Source organism: Capricornis sumatraensis, chromosome 6 (assembly GCF_032405125.1).
Source record: "Capricornis sumatraensis isolate serow.1 chromosome 6, serow.2, whole genome shotgun sequence".
NCBI lineage: Eukaryota > Metazoa > Chordata > Mammalia > Artiodactyla > Bovidae > Capricornis > Capricornis sumatraensis.
The window spans coordinates 93,531,066-93,553,162 of NC_091074.1; the positions used below are offsets into that span (position 1 = coordinate 93,531,066).

Consider the following 22,097-nt stretch of genomic DNA (forward strand, 5'->3'; position numbering starts at 1 on the left):
CTGTCCTTGTTGTACAAGGGCAAGGTCCAGAAATCTGCTGCTCTTGATCTCGGAGGGAAAGCAGTGAGCAGTCCTGAAGAGAGATCTTAGTTCCTTGTCCAGGGGTTGAACCTGGCCATTATCCTTGCCTGGAGAATCCCATGGATAGAAGAGCCTGGTGGGCTACAGTTCATGGGGTCGCAAAGAGTTGGACACGACTGAGCGAACTCATTTCACTTCAACCTGGGTGAAAACCAGGAACCCCAGCAGTTTGACCACCAGGGCTAGAGACTAGAAGCAAAGTGGCCATGGATCTTTCCCCTGTTTGAAAGCAAGCATGTTTCAAGGAGGCAAAAACTAAAAAATACGTACAAAGTATATTATTAGAGACACAGTACCATGTATGGGAGAGCACACAGGAAAACAGTTTAAGTCAGAAGCAGGGCAGAGATACACAAACCCAAAGAGAAAAGGTTATGAGTGTCCTCTCGGTGAGTCAGAAACTAGGCAGAGAGAGGGGACATGGGTATCCTGAAGGAGGAAGAGTGCAGTAAAGAGGGGATGTAAATCACCTACATAGGACAGTCCTTCCGGGTCTCTGTGCATGTGAGCTCAGTCGCTTCAGTCGTGTCCAACTCTGCCATCTCACAGACTGTAGCCCGCCAGGCTCCTCTGTCCATGAGATTCTACTGGCAAGAATGCTGGAGTGGGTTGCCATTTCCTTCTTCAGGGGATCTTCCCGACCCAGGGACCGAACCCATGTCTTTTATGTCTCCTGCATTGGCAGGTAAGTTCTTTACCACTAGCACAACCTGGGAATGAATGTTAATCACTTATATAGGACAATCCTACCTTTGGCCAATTATCTTGTTCCTTTCTTCACACCTAACTGAGACTTGGATCCTCCCCAAGATGCTTGTGCAACTTTTTTCTAAGCTGGATCCCACTTCAGAGGCTTATGGGTGCATGTCCACACTTATATTGGGTTGAAGCCTCTCCCTTTTCAGCTCCCAAGAACCCTTCCTGCACATGTACAGAAAAGTCTTCCTTGACCTCAGGAGAGGGCACCTTATCTCTCTGTTTCAGCAGAGCTCAGCTTTCGCCACTAGTTTTATCCTTGGAATGTCTGAGAACAAAGCTTGAATTTTACTTCACTTGACAAGTACCAGGTGTCCAGCCCAGAGGCCCATTTATCTCCTACCTCATTCTGAGCCTCAGTTTCTGCATCTGTCCCTTGGCGTCAGTGGCATAGAATGCTGGCCACCCAGGAAGGACTCGGGCCTGGGAGACCCCCTTCCTGTCCATCTAGACCCCAGGCTTATGGCACTGATATTACTTCTGAAACTGAGCAGCATCTTGTGAGGCTCCTGGGTCCACTGGGAGCTTTTGGTCTGCCATTTCTTGTAGGCAAGACTCCAGCTTCTCTGAGTTCAAAGGGCAGATCTGAACAGTTGCTAATCAGGAAGGAGTACTTGAGACAAGATTAAAGGGACCAGAGCAGTTCATCATGATTAGGAGGCCAGACCACCTGAGAGCCTGCCCACACCCTAATCTTGTCAGCAACTTAACCCTTTGAAACTTTGCAGAAGAAAGAACGACTGTTACTACCTTGATCCTACTACAATCATGTATCTCTGCCTGACTATAAGAGCTCTCCCCATCCCCCAGAGAGGGCGGCACAGTTCTTGAGGCCCTAGACTACTGTGTTCAGTCTTTGCAAAGAAATAAAGCCACTCTTTCTTTCTCCTCCATAACTCTGTCTCCGTATTTCTGTTCAGCATGGGTACACAGAGAGTTAAGATTTTTACATCACTCTTAGAGAGGAACTGAGAGACGTAAAAGCTAGGAGCCATTGACTTTTGAAAAACCACAGGACTTGCCTGGTGGTCCAGAGGTTAAGAATCTGCCTGCCAATGTAGGGGACATGGGTTCCATCCCTGGTCCAAGAAGATTCCACATGCCAAGGGGCAACTAAGTCCATGATCCACAACTATTGAGCCTGTGCTCTAGAGCCCAAGAGCTGCAGATTCTGAGCCCGTGTGCCACAACCACTGAAGCCTGCAAGCCCCAGAACCAGTGCTCTGGCACAAGAGAAGCCACTGCAATGAGAAGCCTCTGTACCACAACCAAAGAGTAGCCCCTGCTCACCATAACTAGAGAAAGCCCCCTTGCAGCCAAAAATAAATAAATAAATAACAACATACAGTCTTAAAGTTCCCAGTTATGCTTTATTCAGAGAACTTAGTGAAGACTATAGGCTCTCAGCTCTGAGACATTGTCCTGTGAATGAATAATGTTGCCTGCCATATCAGTAAACATAAAAAGATGCTGTAGCCATCAGTCTTCACCACTGCCCCTTATGGTGAGAACTGGGAACTCAGGATGCAGACAAATGGGCTGCCCCTCCCCCAAGCCCTCAGCAACTGCAGCCACTCCCATCAGTATAAAGTAACGGGACTCAGAATGGGAAAGTAAAGGATCATAGCCATAGATAGCTAAGGTGCATATAAAGGGGATGGTTTCAATGAACCCAAACTCTTGCATATTCCCATACAAAGAAAAGTGATAAATTCATCAACTTGAGATATCTGGTTTTATTTATTAAACAGTGAACTTTTGATGTTTCAACTATCTGGTCCTTGCAAAACTTCTGTATATCCTGGCTCTTTCCTTACCTCTTTGGAGCAGTACCTCCGAGCTATCTGAGAGGCTACTTCCCAGTATTGAAGTCTTCAGAAAAAGTTTGGCAGATAAAACAGAGCTCAGTTTTCAGTTGACTGTTTCAAAGTTAAGAAAGAACCAGGATACACAGGAATTTTGCTAAAAGAAAAAAAAACCCACAAAGAAACTAAAAAACCCATGCAGTTGAACATCAGAAGATTACTAATTACAAAAACAGACACTTCAAGTTAATGATCTTAGTGCTTTATTTTCTCCATCCTAAATTCCCCTCAGAGCGAGTGGTACAGAGGCAGACGGCTTAACAGTGGGTATCATTTACCTTTACTGGCATGGCAGGCAACATTTTTTGTCTGCAGAGTGCATGACCCAGCAAGAATGATGCAGAGTAATGCGGGGGTCAGGCCAGCTCCACTGGTGGGCAGGATGCCCCCTCCCTCTGGGAGGATGGCGCCCTAGGACCTGGAGCAGGGCTGGACTGCCTCTATAACCCCCAGGTTATGTTACACAATCTTCCTGTCCAAGGTAGGTGCTGTCCCCCCAGCTTAGGATAGGCCCCGCTTGGACTGCAAGGAGATCCAACCAGTCAATCCTAAAGGAAATCAGTCCTGAATATTCATTGGAAGGACTGATGCTGAAGCTGAAACTCCAATACTCTGGCCACCTGATGCGAAGAACTGACTCACTAGAAGACCCTGATGCTGGGAAAGATTGAAGGCCAGAGGAGAAGGGGCCGACAGAGATGAGATGGTTGGATGGCGTCACTGACTTGATGGACATGAGTTTGAGTAAGCTCTGGGAGTTGGTGATGGACAGGGAAGCCTGGCGTGCTGCAGTCCATGGGGTCGCAAAGTCCGACACGACTGAGCGACTGAACTGAACTGAACCCCTCCAATAAGCATCCTCCAGTTCCCTCATGGGAGAAGGGAACGCGCTAGTGGTTGGCGGGGTGGGGGGCGGCGCGGAAAGCAGAAGCACCGCTGACTGTGCTGCGAAGAGCTCAACCATGTCTACAGTCTGGCCGGCTCGCCAGGCCAAGACAGGGCGGAACCAGAGCAGACCCAAGGTGGAGCCAGGACTGGGAGAAGAGCGTGGGCTACAAACGAAGTTGAGCCAGAGTTGGGGTGAGGCTCGAGTGAGGGGAGGGGCTCAGGACGGCTCAGCGACGTAGCTAGCGCCGAGGGGGCGGAGCTAGAGTGGTGGCGGTGTTTAGAGTCAGGATCCGGCGGCGATTTAGCCCAGAGCAGCGGGGGCGGAGCTCAGTGAGGGGCGGAGCTGAGGGCACCTCCTGTGGGCGGGAGTCAGGCTCAAGGCTTTCGGAGGCGCGGTAACTAATGAGGACCGAGCGAGGGGCGGGGTTCAGGGTTGTGGTCGCGACCTAGTTAAGGTCTGCAAGGGTGGGGCTCAGGGAGGGCTGGGTTTAGAGCCCTAGCGTTGACAAAGACTAGACCCTGGATTCCCGGAAGGGCGGACCCAGCGAGGGGCGGGGCTAAGGGCTCAGCGGCGTCTGTCGCCCACGCGTTAGGAAGCTGGACTGTAGGGAAGACTGGGGGTTTTAGCCCCTGCCGCAGCGCCGACGACGCCATGGGCGGGGCCTAGCGGGAAGGGGCGGGCTCAGTGAGGGCGGGGTTAAAGCTTAGCCGAGAGGATACCAGGGGCGGGGCCCACCGGGAAAAAGCGGGCCAGAGCTGGAGGCGGTCAACCCGGCCCACGGGCAACGCGCGGACAACCACACGGGCTCACAGCGGCAGGGGGACGGGTCGGGTCGGCCGAATGCACGGTGTGCCGCCGCCATGACAGGTGAGCGCGGTCCGGAGTCGTGCCTGCCATGCGGAGACAGGCACGCGGCTACGGTGGCGCGTAGGATCCGAGTGTCCCGATGCCACTGCTCGCTGCGACGGCGGGTGACCTTGCCCGTGACTGCGTGCCCTGTCGACAGGACGACGGCAGAGCGGCGCGCGGCCCAGGGCTGGGTTCTATGGGGGCGAGGCCAGGCCGGGTCTAGGAGGGTGCTTGGGGGCGGGGGCCATGGACAACCTCTGGAGAGTTGTGGTGGGCAAAGCCACGTCATGCCCTGGAGGCTTCTGAGCGTTAGGGGCCGAGCCTTGGCGTGTTCTGTGCTGTGAGGCCAGGTCAAGCCATGGAAGGCTCTAGTGGGCGGGGACCAGGTCTTGGGTGATTCCAGGAGGGCAGGGGCCAACGTTTGTCTGCAGGTGGGGAACTGCTGGTGTGAGGATCTGTGGCCTGGCACTGGGAGGTGAAAGTAAAATTGGTGGTAAGGAATAATCTCTGGGGTTCTACTGTGCTTCTATCAGGAGATACAGAAACTCCTGACAGAAGGCTGTGTCTTCTGTTAGGAATCCCCTGAGGAGTCTGCCCAACAGGTGGTGCCTTCCTGGGCAGTGTGTGGTACCTGTGGGACTCTGGTATCTCCCAGGCTGCACCCCTTGTCCAGGGACAGGCCCGAGGGAATCTTGCACACAGACTCTGTCTCCCAAGGCCTTGTGCCCCATCTGGAGTGCCCCAGCCCTTCCAGCTTTTTTTTCCCCCCAGAATGCAGTCCCCAGCCCAGCCATCCTCCAAGGGCCTCTCTTGAATGGGGACCACCCACCACCTTCCTGATCCTGAGCAGAGTGACCCTACTCTGTGGACCTTTCCCTGTAGGAGAAGCTCCATGAGAGTAACAGGCTGATGAGAGTCCATGCCAGTGTAATCAGGGAGTGTGGTGGCTTCCAGAAGCCATACCTTATTTCAGGGAATGCTTCTGAGGTAAAAGTCACCTAGGGTGACCCACAGGGTCTGGGAGGCCCCTGAAGTCCCCATTCTCTCCATAGCTGTCACTGGAGTCCCAGCCTAAGTCCCACATACAAGAAAGATTTGATGGGCAGGAACCTGGTGATTTCCAGGACACCAGTGTACCAGCCTAAGCCAGAAGAGACCCCTGGTACTACTCACTCCCCTTTCGTTTCTCTGAACTGTTTTTAATCTGTGGCTGCTATTTCTGAGTAAAGTTGATCCTCTGACCTAGGGTGTCAAATGTGATGGTTTCAAATACGTGGATTTTTTTCAGTGCATCCATACTACTACCTGACCTGAGGTTGGCTGAATTCTCAGATGCAAAATTATGGATATGGAGGACTGACTGTAAAGTAATGTGTGGATTTTTGACTCCCCAGGGTCTGTCCCCCAACCCCCTACTGTTCAAAGGTCTGTTGTACCTACTGTGCATCTGGCCCTGCATCAGGTCCTTGCTACTCAGGCCTGCTGTATGGGGAAATATGGAACATCTCTGTGTGTGAATGAGGAAACAAAGGCTGAGCTTGGGCAGGTGCCCTAGACTGCTGGGGCAGTCAGTGGTGGATCCAGGACTAGACCTTGCCCATGCCCACCAGTCCCCCTTCTCCCTGCTGTCTCAGTGTCCTGGGCCTCTAGAGACCTCTTCCCTCAGAGCCCTTCATTTTGGGGATGGGGAACTAGGGCCCAGAGAGTACAGGCCTGGGAGGGCCAAATGAACAGGCCTGCAAGGCTGTAGGTCCCAAGTTCCTGGCTTACTGTCTCCATGCACCAATAGCAACCTGTCTCGTTCTGGGGCCTTTACGAAGGGTCGCAGAGTGAGCGTGTGGAGCCCGATGCATCTGTGCAGGGCCCACACTGACCAAGTATCACTGTAGCAATTACTGTTGCTGCAGAACCAGCCCCTTGCTTGTGGTGTGCTGGGGAGTGGGCTTCGCAGCTCCATGCCTGGTTGGACACTGGGACAGGAGGGGATTCTGGGAGAATCAGTTTGCGAGGGGAGGTTGAGGCCCAAGCATCTGGACTTTGTTGGGGGTGGTGGTAGGTGGGGAACTCAGGAAACTCTCTTGAGGGGAGGACAGTGAGTGTGAGTTAGCCAGGTGGAAACCATAGGGAGAGGTGTTCTGGTCCCTGGGAATCCGAGGCAGAATGCTGCAGTTGGGCATTGCTGTGCAGGCTTGGCTCAGGGGCTGGGAGACCTGGTCAGGGCAAGTGAGGCCAGCTCCCACAGGGCCTCCAGTGCCAGATCAGGCTAACAGGTTGGCCAGCCTAACCATGCTTGTGGTGCCAGTAGGGCAAGATGATGGGGGAGGAGGACTTCTGTGGTCACACAGTGGATAAGAATCCACCTGCCGATGCAGGGCACACGGGTTTGATCTTTGGTCTGGGAGGATTCAACATGCCACGGAGCTTCTAAGCCCGTGCAGTGCAACTACTGAGCCTGTGCTCTGGAGCCCGTGAGCCTCAACTACTGAGCCCGTGTGCCACAGCTGCTGAGTCCACCTGCCCTAGAGCCCACACGCTGCAACTGCTGAGCCTGTGTGCCTAGAGCCTGTATTCTGCGACAAGAGAAGCCACTACAAAGAAGAGTAGCCCCTGCTTGCCGCAACTACAGAAAGCCCGCATGCAGCAGTGAAGACCCAGCGCAACCAAAGGAAAAAACAACGATGGGGGAGGTAGGGCTTAGCAAAGGTTGCTGGCGAAGGTCTGGTGAGTTTTTATGCCAGAGCATTCCTCTTCCTCCTTCCTGTAAAACCTATCTGGGACTGTCACTTGGGACCACACTGGTTTCCTTTCTTGTGCTTTGTTATGCCTGTGAATGGCCGCCCGGGTGTGGTTTGTGTGCACAGTTCACAACGGCCACAGGAAGCACAGGGCACGGCAGAGCCCAGAGCTGTGGTCCCCAGGCTATGCCATTATGCCAAGTGACTCACAGCTCCAGCCAGTGGAGGCACCCCTGGCTAGCAGCCTGCAGGGTGGGAAGAGCCACTGCAGAAGTGCTGGTCACTGTCCACTGACAGCCCTTGCCCTGTGCCTTGGACCTATGTCCATTCGTTCCCAACCTCTTTAGTGAGTGCTTAGTGTGTGCCAGTGTACACACTGGCAGCACTGGGCAGGACAGCCCATGGTTTGGTCAGAAGCAGACATGATGCAGCTAAATTGCATGATTAATTAGTAGATTGATCAGAGAGGCAGAAATGGGCCCCAACACTGTGCCTGGGTCCTGAACTCAATCCATCACTCTCCAGCTGATTAAGGTCTTAAGCAGGTACCTTATCTACTTATTGTGCCTCAGTTTCTCCTTCTGAAAATGAGGGTAGTGGTCATGCTTGTGTAGCAGAGCTGATGGAAGAATGATGATGCACAGAGCTCCCAGAATGCCCAAGCATGGGTCCCAGTCCATGAACTATGGCCAATATTATTAACTCTTTAATCAGAGAGGCTACAGGTGATGAAGCCAGGTGGCCAGGAGGGTCCTGCCACGTGCTGGTGACAGATGTCTCTGCATCCCTGTCCATGGCTTCTTTACCATGTTAGAGCTGCTGACAAGTCTGTCTTCAAAATATACTTTCAGAGACTGGGAGAATCAAAAGTTAGAAATTCTCATTCTAGGGGGAATAGACCATCCAGGAGGAGGTAGCATCAGGAGAGAGAGGTGAGAAGGTAAACGGTCTATTGAGTTGGGCCCATGGAAGAAATCGGGAGGAGGCCCCACTTGTTCCAACTCAGTGACCCTATTTTTTAAAAATCAACTTGATTGAGGTATTGTTTACTTATAAATACACTCATTTTTAGTGAAAAAATTATCTTAAGTTTCGACAAACGTATATACTCATGGAACAACTGGTCCAGGCCAAATCAAGATAGAATGTTTCTGTCACTCCAGAAAATCCTTCATGCTCCTTTCCAGTGAACACCACCCAATCCAAGAATCCATCTCCTTTCTGTGACTGTTTTTTTCATCTTTAAAATTCAACAGTGGAGAGTTTCCCTGGTTGCTTAGTGGTAAAGAATCTTCCTGTCAATGCAGGAGACATGGGTTTTATCCCAGATTTGGGAAGATCCCACACACTGCAGAGCAGCTCAGCCCTTGTGCCACAACTGTTGAACCTGTGCTGTAGAGCCTGGGAGCTGCAACAGCTGAGCCCCATGTACCCTAAAGCCCATACTCTGCAACAGGAGAAGCTATTGCAGTGAGAAACCTGTGCACCGCAACTAGAGAGTCACCCCTGCTCACCACAACTGGAGGAAAGCCCGCACAGCAATGAAGACATAGCAGAGCCAAAAATAAAGTAAATAAAATTTTAAAAGAAAAAAAAAATTCAACAATGGAATTTCCAAATAGTGTTTCTTATTAATTACTAGAATTTATTTTTGGAGCATTTTTAGTTTATAGACAATCGAGCAGATAGCACAGAGGGCTCCCCCCACCCCATTTCCTCTATTATTAATATCTTGCATTTGTATGGGTGTTACCTTAATAAGCCAATAGTGATACAGTATTATTAATTTCAGTTACTAACTAAAGTCCATATTAATATGATGGTTCATTCCTTGTGTTGTACACTGTATGAGTTTTTTGAAAAATTCATGATGTCCTGTATCTGCTATTACAGTATCATACAAGAAGTTTTAGTGGGTTAAACATCTTCTGTGCTCCATCTACTTATCCCTCCCTCTTCCATAACCCTTGGCAACCACTGATCTTTTTACTGTCTCCATTGTTTTGCATTTTCTAAAATATATACTTGGGATCATATAGTATATAGCCTTTTCAAATTGGCTTCTTTAACCTTTAACAAAATGCATTTGTTTCCTCAATGTCTTTTTGTAACTTCGTAGGTCTTTTTTATCACTGGGTTATATTCCATTGTAACTTATTAAACTGAACCACAGTTTCATATATTATCCACTTACCTTGATATGTATTTTATTGTTCAGTCGCTGAGTCATGGCCGACTGCAAGCTTGCTCAGGCTCCTCTGTCCTCAGCTGTCTCCTGGAGTTTGCTCAGATTCATGTCCATTTATATGTATATGTGTGGTAAAATACACAGAACATAAAATTTACCATTTTAACCATTTCATTGGGATTAAATACATCCACAGTGCTGTGAAACTGTGCATTTCAAGAACTTTTTCATCATCCCAAAGAGAAACTGTGTACTCATTAAACAAAAACTCCCCTTTCACCCCTACCTGCAGCTCCTGTTAATCACTATGGTACTTTCTCTGTTTTAGAATTTGCTTATTCTAGATAGTTCATATAGTGGAATAATACATTTGTCCTTTTGTATGGGCTTCCCTGGTGGCTCAAATGATAAAGCGTCTGCCTGCAATGCAGGAGACCTGGGTTTGATCCCTGGGTCAGGAAGATCCCCTGGAGAAGGAAATGGCAACCCACTCCGCTATTCTTGCCTGGAAATTCCCATGGACGGAGGAGCTTGTAGGTTACAGTCCATGGGGTCGCAAAAGTCAGACATGACTGAGCAACTAAGATAACACTTCACTTCATTTGTCCTTTTGTGTCTAATTTATTTCACTTAGCATATTGTTTTCATGGTCCGTCCATGTTTTTGAACCCATGTATTAGAATTCCGTTCCTTCTTAAGATTGTATAGTATTCCATTGTATGTATACCATATTTTGTCTATCTGTTCATCTGTCTGTGGACACTTGGGTTGTTTTTACCTTTGGGCTTTTATGAATAAACGCTACTCTGAACTTGACATGCATATATCTATTTGAGTCTCTGCTTTGAATTCTTTTGAGTGTATACCCAGGAATGGAATTGCGGATGTATTTAACTTTTTGAGGAATAGCTATACCCTTTTCCATAGTAGCTGCACCGTTTTACCTGCCCACCAGGAGTGCATGAGAGTTCCAGTTTCTCATCCTCATATTCATATTCCCTCTCTCCATATATTTATTTTACCCTAATGAGTATGAAATGATATCTTATTGTATTTTGATTTGCTTTTTGCTAATGACTAGTGATGTTGAGCATCTTTTCATGTACTTAGCAGTAATTTGTCCACCTTTGGAAAAATACCTGTTCAAGTATTTTGCTCATCATTGTATTGGTTATTTTGTAGGATTTTTTGTTGTGTTGAGTTGTAGGAGTTCTTTTTATATTCTCTCTCTTTCTATATATATTAATCCCTAATCAGATATATGCTTTGCAGATATTTTCTCCCATTCTATGGATTGTCTTTTCACTCTTTTTTTTTTTCCCTCAAAATAGGGTTAATTTCTGGACGGTCTAGTCTATTACATTGGTCTGTATATCAGTACCACAGTTTTGATTCCTGTAGCTTTGTAGTAAATTTTGAAATGAGGAAGTATGAATCATCCACTTTGTTCTTTTTTCAGGATTGTTTTGGCTGTACAAGTCCCTTGAGATCCCATATGAACATTAGGATGAAAAAAAGACAAAAAAAGATTTACTGCAGTTTGGATAGGGGTTACATTGAATTCCTGGATCACTTTGGGTAATACTGTCATCTTCACAATATTAAGTCTTCCAAACCATGGACATGGAACGTCTTTCCATTTATTTGTATCTTTTAGCATTTCTTTGAGTAGTGTTTTGTAGATCAGTGTACAAGTCTTCCATCTCCTTGGTTAAATTTATTTCTAAGTGTTTTATTCCTTTTCTAAGTTTTTTTTAAGAGTTCAGCTTTTTATTGAATGTGTTACTGAAGAGGTTTAGTCAAAAAGACCAAACCCCATGTCATCATTAGACTTTTCAGATTCTTATTTCTTTGCCTCTGCTTTCTTCTCCTCAGCTAGGGCAGCAGTGGCGAAGAGGATTGGACCTACTGCTGGTGCCACGCCAGCTGCTAGGGGCAGACCCTCCAGCCCCCCATGTGGCAGATGAGGCTCCCGATGTTGACACTGGCCTGGCCAGAAAGGGTCAACACTTATAGGGCTGCTTTAAGGAGGGCGCTGATTTTGTTGTTGTTGGCTGCACTGGGTCTTCATGGCTGCATGTGGGCCTTCTCAATATGTTGTTGTTGAGTTGCTAAATCATGTCCAACTCTTTTCGACCTCATGGACTGTAGCACGCCAAGCTCCCCTGTCCTCCGTTCTCTCCCAGAGTTTGCTCAAACCCATGTGCATTGAGTCAATGATCCTGTCTAACCATCTCATCCTCTGCCAGCCCCTTCTCCTTTGCCTTCAGTCTTTCCCAGCATCAGTACCTTTTCCAGTGAGTCAGCTCTTTGTGTCAGGTGGGCAAAGTATTGGAGCTTAAGCATCAGTCCTTCCAATGAACTTTCAGGGTTTATTTCCTTTAGGATTGGCTGATTTAATCTCCTCGCAGTCCAAGGAACTCTCAAGAGTCTTCTCCAGTACCAAATTTGAAAACATCAGATCAACACTTAGCCTTCTTTATGGTCCAATTCTCACATCCATACATGACTGCTGGAAAAACCATAGCTTTAACTAGGCAGACCTTTGTTGGCAAATGATGTCTCTGCTTTTTAATACGCTGTCTAGGTTTCTCATAGGAGACGGCAGTGGCAACCCACTCCAGTACTCTTGCCTGGAAAATCCCATAGATGAAGGAGCCTGGTGGACTGCAGTCCATGGGGTCGCTAAGAGTCAGACACGACTGAGCAACTTCACTTTCACTTTTCACTTTCATGCATTGGAGAAGGAAATGGCAACCCACTCCAGTGTTCTTGCCTGGAGAATCTCAGGGACGAGGGAGCCTGGTGGGCTGCTGTCTATGGGGTCACACAGAGTCGGACACGACTGAAGTGACTTAGCAGCAGCAGGTTTCTCATAGCTTTTCTTCCAGGGAGTAAGGATGTTTAAATTTCATGGCTACAGTCACCATCCACAGTGATTTTAGAGCCCAAGAAAATTAAATCTGTCATTGCTCCCACTTTGTCCCCCTTCTGTTTGCTGTGAAGTGATGGACCAGGATGCCATGATCTTAGTTTTTTGAATGTTGAGTTTCAAGCCAGCTTTTTCACTCTCCTCTTTCACCCTCATCAAGAGGCTCTTTAGTTCCTCTTCGCTGTCTGCCACTAGAGTGGTATTATTTTCATATCTGAGGTTGTTGATATCTCTCCCAGCAATCTTGATTCCAGCTTGTGATTCATCCAGCCCAGTATTTTACATTATGTACTCTGCATTTAAGTTAAATAAGTATTTAAGTTAAATAAGGGTGACAATATACAGCCTTGTCGCACTCCTTTCCCAGTTGTGAACCAGTCAGTTGTTCTATGTCCTGTTTTAATTGCTGTTTTTTAACTCACATACAGGTTTCTCAGGAGACAGGTAAAGTGGTCTGATATTCCCATTTCTTTTAAGAATTTTCCACAGTGTGTTGTGATCCACACAGTCAAAGGCTTTAGCATAGTCAATGAAACAGAAGTAGATGTTTTTCTGGAATTCCCTTGCTTTCTCTGTGAGCCAGTGAATGTTAACAATTTGATCTCTGATTGCTCTGCTTTTTTCTAAACCCAGCTTGTACATCTGAAGGTTCTCAGTTCACATACTGCTGAAGCCTAGCTTCAAGGATTTTGAGCATAACCGTGCTAGCATGTGAAATGAGCGCAATAGTGCAGTAGATTACATGTTCTTTGGCCTTGCTCTTCTTTCGGATTGAATTGAAATCTGACCTTTTCCAGTCCCGTGGTCACTGCTGAGTTTTCCAAATTTGCTGACATATTGAATGCAGCACTTTAAAATCCTTTAGGATTTGAAATAACTCAGCTGGACGTCTGTCACCTCCACTAGCTTTGTTTGTAGTAATGCTGCTGCTTTTTTTTTTTTTTTTTTTACAATGTTTCCTCTGACAGGTTACAAGACAAACACCCAGTTTGCCTGAGTTTTAAAAGGTTATTTCCTTTGCCCCATTTGAATGACCAATAAAGACATAAGTCCAGTTGGCAGAGTGAAAGGAGGTGTGTAGTAATGCTTCTTAAGACCCACTTGACTTCACACTCCACAATGTCTGGCTCTAGATGAGTGACCATACCATCGTGATTATCTGGGTCATTAAAACCTTTTTTGTATAGTTCTTCTGTGTATTCTTGCCACTTCTTCTTAATCTCTTCTGCTTCTGTTAGGTCCTTGTACCGTTTCTGTCCCTTACCGTGTCCATCTTTGCATGAAATGCTCCCTTGATATCTCCGATTTTCTTGAAGAAATCTCTAGTCTTCCCATTCTATTTGTTTTCCTCTATTACTTTGCACTGTTCATTTAAGAAGTCCTTCTTATCTCTCCTTGCTATTCTCTGGCACCCTGCATTTCGCTTCTCTTCTTTCCTCAGCTATTTGTAAGGTCTCCTCAGACAACCACTTCGCCTTCTTGGATTTCTTTTCTCGATGCATATTTCTCAACACTTTTATTTCTGACACTTTTGGTTGCCAAATGTATGGGGGGTTTTCCTCTGTCAATCAGCTTTCCAGTTCTTTGGTGGACACCAACTGGGTGTCCTATAAATTTAACTCAATTCTTACACCATCCATCTGGAGAGTGTCAGACCCCATAGGTTCACTTTAGACTCAGTCCCACAAGATTGCCCCCACTTGAAATGCCAGTCACCGGTCCAGGCTGCCACCTGTGCTTCTAACTGACTGGCTATAAATCAGAGTTCCCCTGACTGTCATTTGCTAGAGCAGTTCACAGAACTCAAGAAAACACTTACTATTCACAGTTTGTTACAAAGGATATTTCAAGGATACAAGTGAACATCCAGGTGGAAGAGATGCACAGGGCAAAACACGTGAGAAGGGGCATGGAGCTTCCGTGCTCCTCCCAGGCACCTCCAAGCATTTAGTAACTGGGAGGTGCTCCACACCCCGCTTTGATGGGGGGAAGGTTATGGAGGCTTCCTTAGGTAGGCATGAGCTTCCCTGGTGGCTCAGCTAGTAAAGAGTCTGTCTGCAATGCGGGAGACCTAGGTTCAATCCCTGGGTTGGGAAGATCCCCTGGAGAAGGAAAGGCTACCCACTCCAGTATCCTGGTCTGGAGAATTCCATGGACTGCATAGTCCATGGGGTTGCAAAGAGTCGGACACGACTGAGTGAATATATCTTACTGTAAATCACAGTATCACAAATCTATTCTGTCAATCTGTGTCTTTTGATTAGAGAGTTTAATCCATTTACATTTAACTACTGATAAGGGACAACTTGTTTCTACCTTTCTGCTGTTTGTTTTCTGTATGTCTTGTAGCTTCTTTGTCCTTCATTTATTCCATTACTTCCTTCAGTGTTGATTTTCTGTAGTAACACATTTTGATGTTCTTTTGTGTATATTCCATGGACATTTTCTTTGTGGTTACCAGGGGGCTTATGTTTAATATTGTAAAGTTACAGCTATCTAATCTGGATTGATACCAGCTTAACTTCAGTCACATACAGAAACTCCTCCTATACAGCTCTGCCTGCCTGCACACCAACCCCCCCCCCATCCCCTGGGTCCATCAGGAAAGAGGACAAGCTGCCTCACATAGATAAGGTGGTGCACTTGTTCAGGTAGCTAGGGCTGCAGGCACTTGGGACCCTCCCTCAGAGATTCTTTGCCATCTGCCCACCAACTTCTCCCCATCCACTCCCTGCCTTTAAAGGCTTGTCATTCTAAGGGACATTCTTAATGGGAAAGATAGCGTAACAGTGATGTTTTAATGATGATTCTGAAAGAAAAAAGACAAAAGGAAAAGCATTTCCCAGCCTCCTGGGTAGCAGGCATGTTGGTCTGCTGTTTGGGGCAGCTTCCCAAGGCCTTGCAGATACTATGTCCGGTGGCCATGCCAGCTAAAAGTGGCCAGGCCACTCTAAACCCTGTGCTTCTGTCTGTGTGTCTCCTGTCCCCATGACAACAGTGGCTGTAGGAGCTTTGGAGTTGGGCCTTCTCTGTGCTGCTGTGTCCTTCCTCAGGCTGCTATTTCCAGAGAGCACTGGGGGACCCCACAGACAGCAGACTCTTCACCCTCCTGAGTTTTTTGGTGATAAGCTCTCAGGCATAGAAGAGAGGAGGAGCCGGAGGCTCTGCTCTGCTTTTGAGCTCTGTACCTTTATCACTGCACCCCCCCCCCACTGTTTTGCAAGGGGATTGGCATGACATGGGGGAATCCTGGGCTGTGCATGAGTTGGGATGTCAGCAGTTGTCCAGATGCTTACAGCTGGTACACCTCTTGGTGGGCACGGGACCTTACTGTGCGGAGTCCCTGCCGTGGCTGTGTCATGGTGTGTGGGACTCGACACCCCCTCCTTGGGCTGTGCTGGCTTATGTCCTTCTGTGTTCTCTGCTTCTGTTTCAGAGCAAACCTACTGTGATCGCCTAGTCCAGGACACTCCTTTCCTCACCAGCCTCGGACGCCTGAGTGAGCAGCAGGTGGACAGGATCATCCTCCAGCTAAACCGCTACTATCCCCAGATCCTCAGCAACAAGGACGCGGAAAAGGTGCCAGTGAATTTGAGGCTGCTCTCCCATCCCTTCCTCTCTGGGCTGGGAGAAGCCGGGGGCAGGACAGCTTGGAGGTGAAAACTTATCTCCTTGGGGTGACCTTGGGCCTAGAACATCATTTTTTTGAGCTTTAGTCTCTTTAGATGTCATCAGAACTTCTAGCCCCTTTCAGAAATGCTGGAGGGTCACAGGAGATGTGTGACAACATGAGACAGACCTGGGAGGGGGAACGGGGGTGTACCAGGGTGGGAGGGGAGCAGGGATGCCAGATTCACTCTACCTAGTGCTGCAGAACTCTTCACTCAGCATCTTCCAGAAGTTCAAAATGGACAATCATTTTGGGTGTGATCTGGCCCGTCCTGTTCGGGGACACTGGATGAGAGTGGGTGCTCCTTGCGCACCCCACCCACTTCTCTGGCTCCCCTGTGGCACTGGGGGTGGGTGCCAGAGACTAGCTGGGGCTCTGGGACACATGGCCTGCCTCCCAGCCGGGTGACAGAGCAAGCCCTTCTCCTCTTGGGGCCACGTGCAGGGCTCTCTGGAGGGTTGGGGCCTCTCCAGGGGACAGATGATATTGATCCTCAACAGAGCTAGAATCCACCCACACCCTGCTACTGGCTCAGATGCTTGTTGTGTTATAAAAGTAGTCCAGTAAGTTAAAAAGTAGGGGCTCAATTTTCCGTCTTGTAATTAAAAGTCGAATATGCATTCACTATTTAAAAAAAACTTTGAAAAGCTTCAGATGTTCACATGAGAAAAAGGAAACTACACACACACACACACACACACACACACACACACACACACACGCCCACGGTTCCATTCCTCATAGGTACCCATGGTTTCTGCTGCACACCTGCTTTTGCTTTGCAGTTTCTGTCCTTTTGTGGGTCAACTCTAGTTTCTTGTAGAATGGTCCACCACCACCAGGTGGCAGCACCGGGCCATAGCCTCCATGTTCTGGGAGTCAGTGCAGGTACCTTGTCCATTGACCTTTACAACCACGTATTTCTCAATCAGCCACATCGAAAAAGCCACCTGTTTTTTCTCCTTAACCCTTGATATATTTTTTAAAACTCGAATCACATTCCCATAGACTGTGAACTACTAGAAGTTATCATTTATGCCATTACCTTGAAGGGTCCCTATAATGATCATATTGTGTGGGTTTATTATTATTTCCTTTTTTACACGTGGGAAAACCAAGTTAGCAAGCCGCTAAGTTTCCACACTTGGAATAATGTCACCACCACCTTTCTTGGTGACCTGTCTAGGCCTCCAATGGGAATGCAAGGATTAGTGGCCGTATGGCACCCCACTCCAGTACTCTTGTCTGGAAAATCCTATGGACGGGGGAGCCTGGTGGGCTGCAGTCCATGGGGTCACTAGGAGTTGGACACGACTGAGCGACTTCACTTTCACTTTTCACTTTCATGTATTGGAGAAGGAAATGGCAACCCACTCCAGTGTTCTTGCCTGGAGAATCCCAGGAACGGGAGAGCCTGGTGGGCTGCCGTCTATGGGGTCGCACAGAGTCGGACATGACTGAAGCGACTCAGCAGTGGCAGCGGCAGCAGCACGGTCTTGGGCACTGCATGGGAGTGGTTGAGACTTTGGTAGCAATTGCTACCTCTCCATGGGTGTTCCAGCCACGAAGGTGGCATCACAGCCATTGAGAAGGCTGGGGCTGGGGGGTGAGTCCAGAGTCCTCCAGCCTGATCTCTCTGTGCCCCTTCCTCCTCCAGTTCCGGAACCCCAAGGTGTCTCTGCGAGTGCGTCTCTGCAACCTCTTAGGCCACTTGCAGCGGAGCGGTGAGCGGGATTGCCAGGAGTTCTACCGGGCCCTGTACATCCACGCCCAGCCCCTGCACAGCTGCTTGCCTAGCCGGCACGCCCTGCGTAAGTGCGTGCCCCAGCCCCCTGGCCTTGGCATCTTCTTGTTCAGCCCTTCGCCAGAGACAACCCTCTGGTTGTGTCTTGTATGTCCCTCAGAGAGCGGAGAGAGTATTTCAGACAACACAGATATCTGTCTCCAAGGCTCCCTGTCTCTGTCTTTCCATGTCACTGTGTGTGTCTGTCTACTTCTCTCTGTTTCCCTTTTTCTTGTGCTTTTTATTTCTTACACGAAAGTATCTTGTGCGTGTGGTCCTGCCCTTTCCTCTATAATCTAATGAACCTGGGAATCCTTACCCTTCTGATCAGAACTAGCGCCCAGCTGTAGGCCATACCAGCCTTGAGTGAACTGCCTCCCACGACAGAGGTTGTATCTACTTTCACCCAGGTAGATCCTCACGGTGTGGATGTTTCTGCACAACAGTCTCTGGCACAGATGGCTGGTCCAGGACAGTGTGTTTGGGTTTAGAAGTGCCATCCCGTGGTCCAGGAGGCTTGAGAGGGATCCTCTGAGCTGCCAGGATGGGTACAGGGAAGGCACACGTAGGGATGGCAGCTCAGTCTTGAGGCCTCTGCACCCAGGTCCCCAGGGGGAGTGGCTACTGTCCCTCAATCCTCACATGAAAGGCTGGAGGCCGTGAGGGAAGAGGTGGCTCACCTCAGGCCACTCAGCTGGACCGGGGCCCCCAAGGACGGGCTGGCAGGTCTGGGCCCTGAGCTGCGGCATGGAACGGTCCTGTCACCCCAGCTGTCAGGACCACACAGCCCTGCCTGGAGTCAGGGACCTTCCAGGGTGCCCTCGGGGTTATCAAGGAGCTGGTTGACTGGGGAGCCCCAGAGGGGTCTGGGGAAAGAGAAAGGGCGCCCTGCCCTCACTCAGCACCATCAGACTTGGAACAGAAAGGTGTTTGCACTGTTGGGTGCCTTGTGGTTGCCAGGGAACAATGAAATCCCCATCCCATGGTCCTCAAGTTCCCATGAAGTGGACAAAAGGAGAAGACCCCAGACTGTGCAGGGGTCCTTGCCTGGTGCTGACTGCTCCCCTCCCCGCACTGCCCCAGACACAGCCTGGAGGGCTCAGCACCCACACAACCCAAGGGGCCTGGGTGGTCTGCGGGGAGGGGCCTTGGCAGCCCCCTTGGTTTCTCGATGGCAGGAGACCACCTTACTCTCCAGCTCCCCCGTGACTAACCACGCCCTGTGATTTTGTTTCCAGAGAACTCAGATTGCACAGAGCTAGACTCGGGCACCGCAAGCTGTGAGCTCAGTGACAGGGGTAACCGCCTCATCCCTTTTCTCTGTCCCCTGACCCAGGGCTCCACCTCTGTCTCGGGGGCTTCTCATTCCAAGTTGGGTTCCAGTCCTGGCTGTCCATTGGACAGACCCACTTAGGGTGCTCGCTAGGGGTATCCCTGCCTGGCTGACCCTAGCACAGGGTGTGAGCCTGTCCTCAAGGCCTCCGGACCCCTCCCCGCCCTTCAGGGCTCGGGGAGCTGCTCACGCGCATTTCTCCCCAGGACCTGTGGCCTTCCTGACCTGCCTCGGCCTGGCCGCAGGCCTGGCGCTTCTCATCTACTGCTGCCCTCCAGGTGGGTGCTGCCAGGCCAGGCCCCGGCCAGTCCTCCCCATGCCCTGGGGCTGAGCCCTGCCAGATGGACGGGGGCCTGCACCTGAGGCCCCCTTTGTGGCCCAGCGCGGCATGCCTGCCGTCGCTTCCCTGCCATGCTGACCGTGCCCAGGTCCTGGGTGGGAGCAGCTCATGGGGACCCACATCACTCAGGTGTGGGCTGTGACGCTGCGAGGATGAGAGAAGGTGCCTTCTTGAGGAGTTCTGAGACCCCCTTGTCTTCCAGACCCCAAGGTGCTTCCAGGGGCCCGGCGTGTCCTGGGCTTCTCCCCGGTCATCATTGACAGGCACGCCAGCCGCTTCCTGCTGGCCTTTCTCACAGATGACCTGGGGGGTCTCTGACTGACCCCAGCCCTGCCCGTCTGCGTGTTTGCTCTCCAGGGGCTTTCTTCTTTCCTAAGTGTTTATTTCTTGCTATTTATAATTTGTGTAATAAGCACTTTGCTTTCATTGTACAAAGGTGTTCAACAATATTAAATGTTTGAGTCTCATCCCTTCTTCTCAGGAGTGTTTTCTAGATGATTCCAATTCAAGACATGACAGCGTCTCTAGCTAAGGTTGATCCTGTGGGTTCTTCACTTCCTGAGTCCAACCCAAGACCCAGGTCCTGCTCAGGCTGCCTTCCCAGACTCCTCTGGGCCTGGGTCTCACCCCTGCATGTGGACTACCCACCTCAAATGTCCCCGGCTGTCCCCCAGTGCCCACTTCCAGATGGAACCCTGCCGTGTGTCCTGTCCCTTCCTTCTGGGGCCTCCTTCCACTGCTTCTGTCCAGAACTCCCTACCTTGAGCCCTTCTTGCCATCCCCACCCTGGAGCACTGTTGGTCCCGATATCTGCCCCTGCCCATCTGCTCTCTGTCCCAGTCCTCAGCCGCGGGCCCGGAGGATGGACAGGCAGGCCCTCTGGACTCCTCTGTTACCCTCCCTCGGCTCACAGGGCCGCCAGGGCCAAAGGCGGAGCACCGAGCCCTCTTGGATGTGTACACTCGCCCTTCTGTGTTCTCAGGGACGTTTCCATGACAACATCCGGAGCCTGAGGCCAGGAGGTGAGACAGATGGGTACAAGCTCCCTGGCTGAGGGGCCAGGTCTTGCCCCCAAGGCAGTTACAGGGCTTGGCTCAGAACAAGGGGCTTGCGTGTGGCCAGACCCCAGGCCGTTGGTGGAGGGCCACGGAGGGCACCAGCCAAATGCCTTGTGATGCTCGATGCTTGCAAGTGTTGCCTTGACTCCTCCCAGCAGCCCCAGAAGGCGGGGGCTGCTGCCCTTGTTCTCCTGATGAAGAAGCTGAGACTGAAAGGAGAGGTCACTGAGCCAAGAAAGGACAACCCGGCACATGAGGGGCTCGACCACCAATTCGTTCCCTTCCTATGACATGTCCCAGGGAGATACCCCCCATCAGCCCTCTTGTCTCTGTCTAGTCACCAGAGCCAACACCCAGTTCCTGGGCCCTGTGCGGCTCCTCAGACCCCACTATCCGGGAGATGGATCCCCTCCCTCCTGGGGAAGCAATGACCTTGGCTTTGGGGGTCAGGGACACATGTATGGTCAGAGCCTAGAAATGAACACAAAATCTTATCCCTGATCCCAGGTGGAGGGGAGGTTAAGATAGAAAGAGTCCACAGAACCTTCTAGGACTTTTAGAGATGAAAAGTGTAATTGTGCCATTTGAAGTCTTGGGCTCTGGCTCCTCACGCCCTCCCCTAATGGCCTGGGGGAGCCCCTTGTTGGCCCCACACAGCCCTTTGTTCTCAGAGCCGAGCCCTGTAATTGCCTTGGGGAGATGGGCCTGTCTCCTCAGCCAGGGAGTTTGTACCCATCTGTCTCACCTCCTGGCCTCAGGCTTAGGATCTTGTCATAGGAAAGTCCCTGTGGACACAGAAGGGTGAGTGTACACATCCAAGAGGGCTTGGTGCTCTACCTTTGGCCCTGGGGGCCCCATGAGCCGAGTCCCCACTCCTGGCCCATGGGTGCCCACTGCCCTCCAGGCTATGGCTGCATGGCCCCTGTCCTCTGTGGAGCCCTGTCACCACCCTCATTACCAGTGAGGGAGCCGAACTCAGCGCCCAGGACCACACAGCACCCGAGAGTGCCCTCCCCACGTGTGCACACACACACACATGCACACAGATGTGAGAAGTGTGCACAGTGCTCAGATTCACATGTGTGTGTGCACAAGGCATGGGCCGCTGGGGCCTGGGCCGGGCCCTGATGGATCCCTCTCGCCGTTGCCTCCCTCTGTCATCTCCTTCCCCTCCAGCCTCTTTCTGGGGAAACAGAAGTATGCCAACCCGAGAATCGTCATGTGCTTGCATTTTCCATAGGGGGTTTCCAGAGGCACCGCAGGCTGACACTAGGAATGATGCTGCCATTGGGCCGGCCCTCGGGGGTTCCACTCCCGTGTCTCTCAGTCTCTTGAAGCATGTGGGAGGGAAACAAGATGGGAAGCAGAGGGATTAGCTGCACGATGTGGTCTCTGGCCCTCATTCAGTCAGCCTGCGGGTTCATTCACTCGTTTGCATGCCCAGTCATTAAAGTGAGGGCCAGGGCATGGGAGAGCCAGGCAGAGGGGCCCTCCCGCCCGCCCTGAAGCCCAGGATAGCACGGCTTACCACTAGCTCTGCCGTCCCTGCCCTGCCGGTCCTGAGGGGCTGTCTCCAGACTCTGAGCCTTGGTTGACCCATCTATTCAGAGACAAGACC

At 50.3% G+C, this 22,097-nt stretch overlaps 1 protein-coding gene and 1 non-coding gene across 2 annotated transcripts; one reads left to right on the forward strand and one right to left on the reverse strand.

Annotated features, from left to right (window-relative positions):
- Window positions 1–4,338: 4,338 nt before the first annotated feature.
- On the forward strand, window positions 4,339–19,845 carry CARD19 (caspase recruitment domain family member 19). The gene is made up of 6 exons (XM_068974302.1): window positions 4,339–4,458; window positions 15,732–15,874; window positions 17,623–17,776; window positions 18,987–19,046; window positions 19,288–19,359; window positions 19,624–19,845. The coding sequence occupies exons 1-6, from the start codon at window positions 4,452–4,454 to the stop codon at window positions 19,737–19,739; spliced, it is 552 nt and encodes a 183-aa protein (XP_068830403.1). The 5' UTR covers window positions 4,339–4,451; the 3' UTR covers window positions 19,740–19,845.
- Window positions 13,246–13,372, reverse strand: LOC138081575 (small nucleolar RNA SNORA27). Its single transcript, XR_011145030.1, has one exon. It is a non-coding gene; the product is annotated as a small nucleolar RNA SNORA27 (small nucleolar RNA).
- Window positions 19,846–22,097: the final 2,252 nt, after the last annotated feature.

Bases quoted from the DNA above. Each gene is read 5' to 3' on its own strand.
- CARD19 (XM_068974302.1), top strand. The intron at 15,875-17,622 runs GTGCCAGTGAAT...TTCCTCCTCCAG, and splicing joins GCAACAAGGACGCGGAAAAG to TTCCGGAACCCCAAGGTGTC. The intron at 19,360-19,623 runs GTGGGTGCTGCC...CTTGTCTTCCAG, and splicing joins CATCTACTGCTGCCCTCCAG to ACCCCAAGGTGCTTCCAGGG.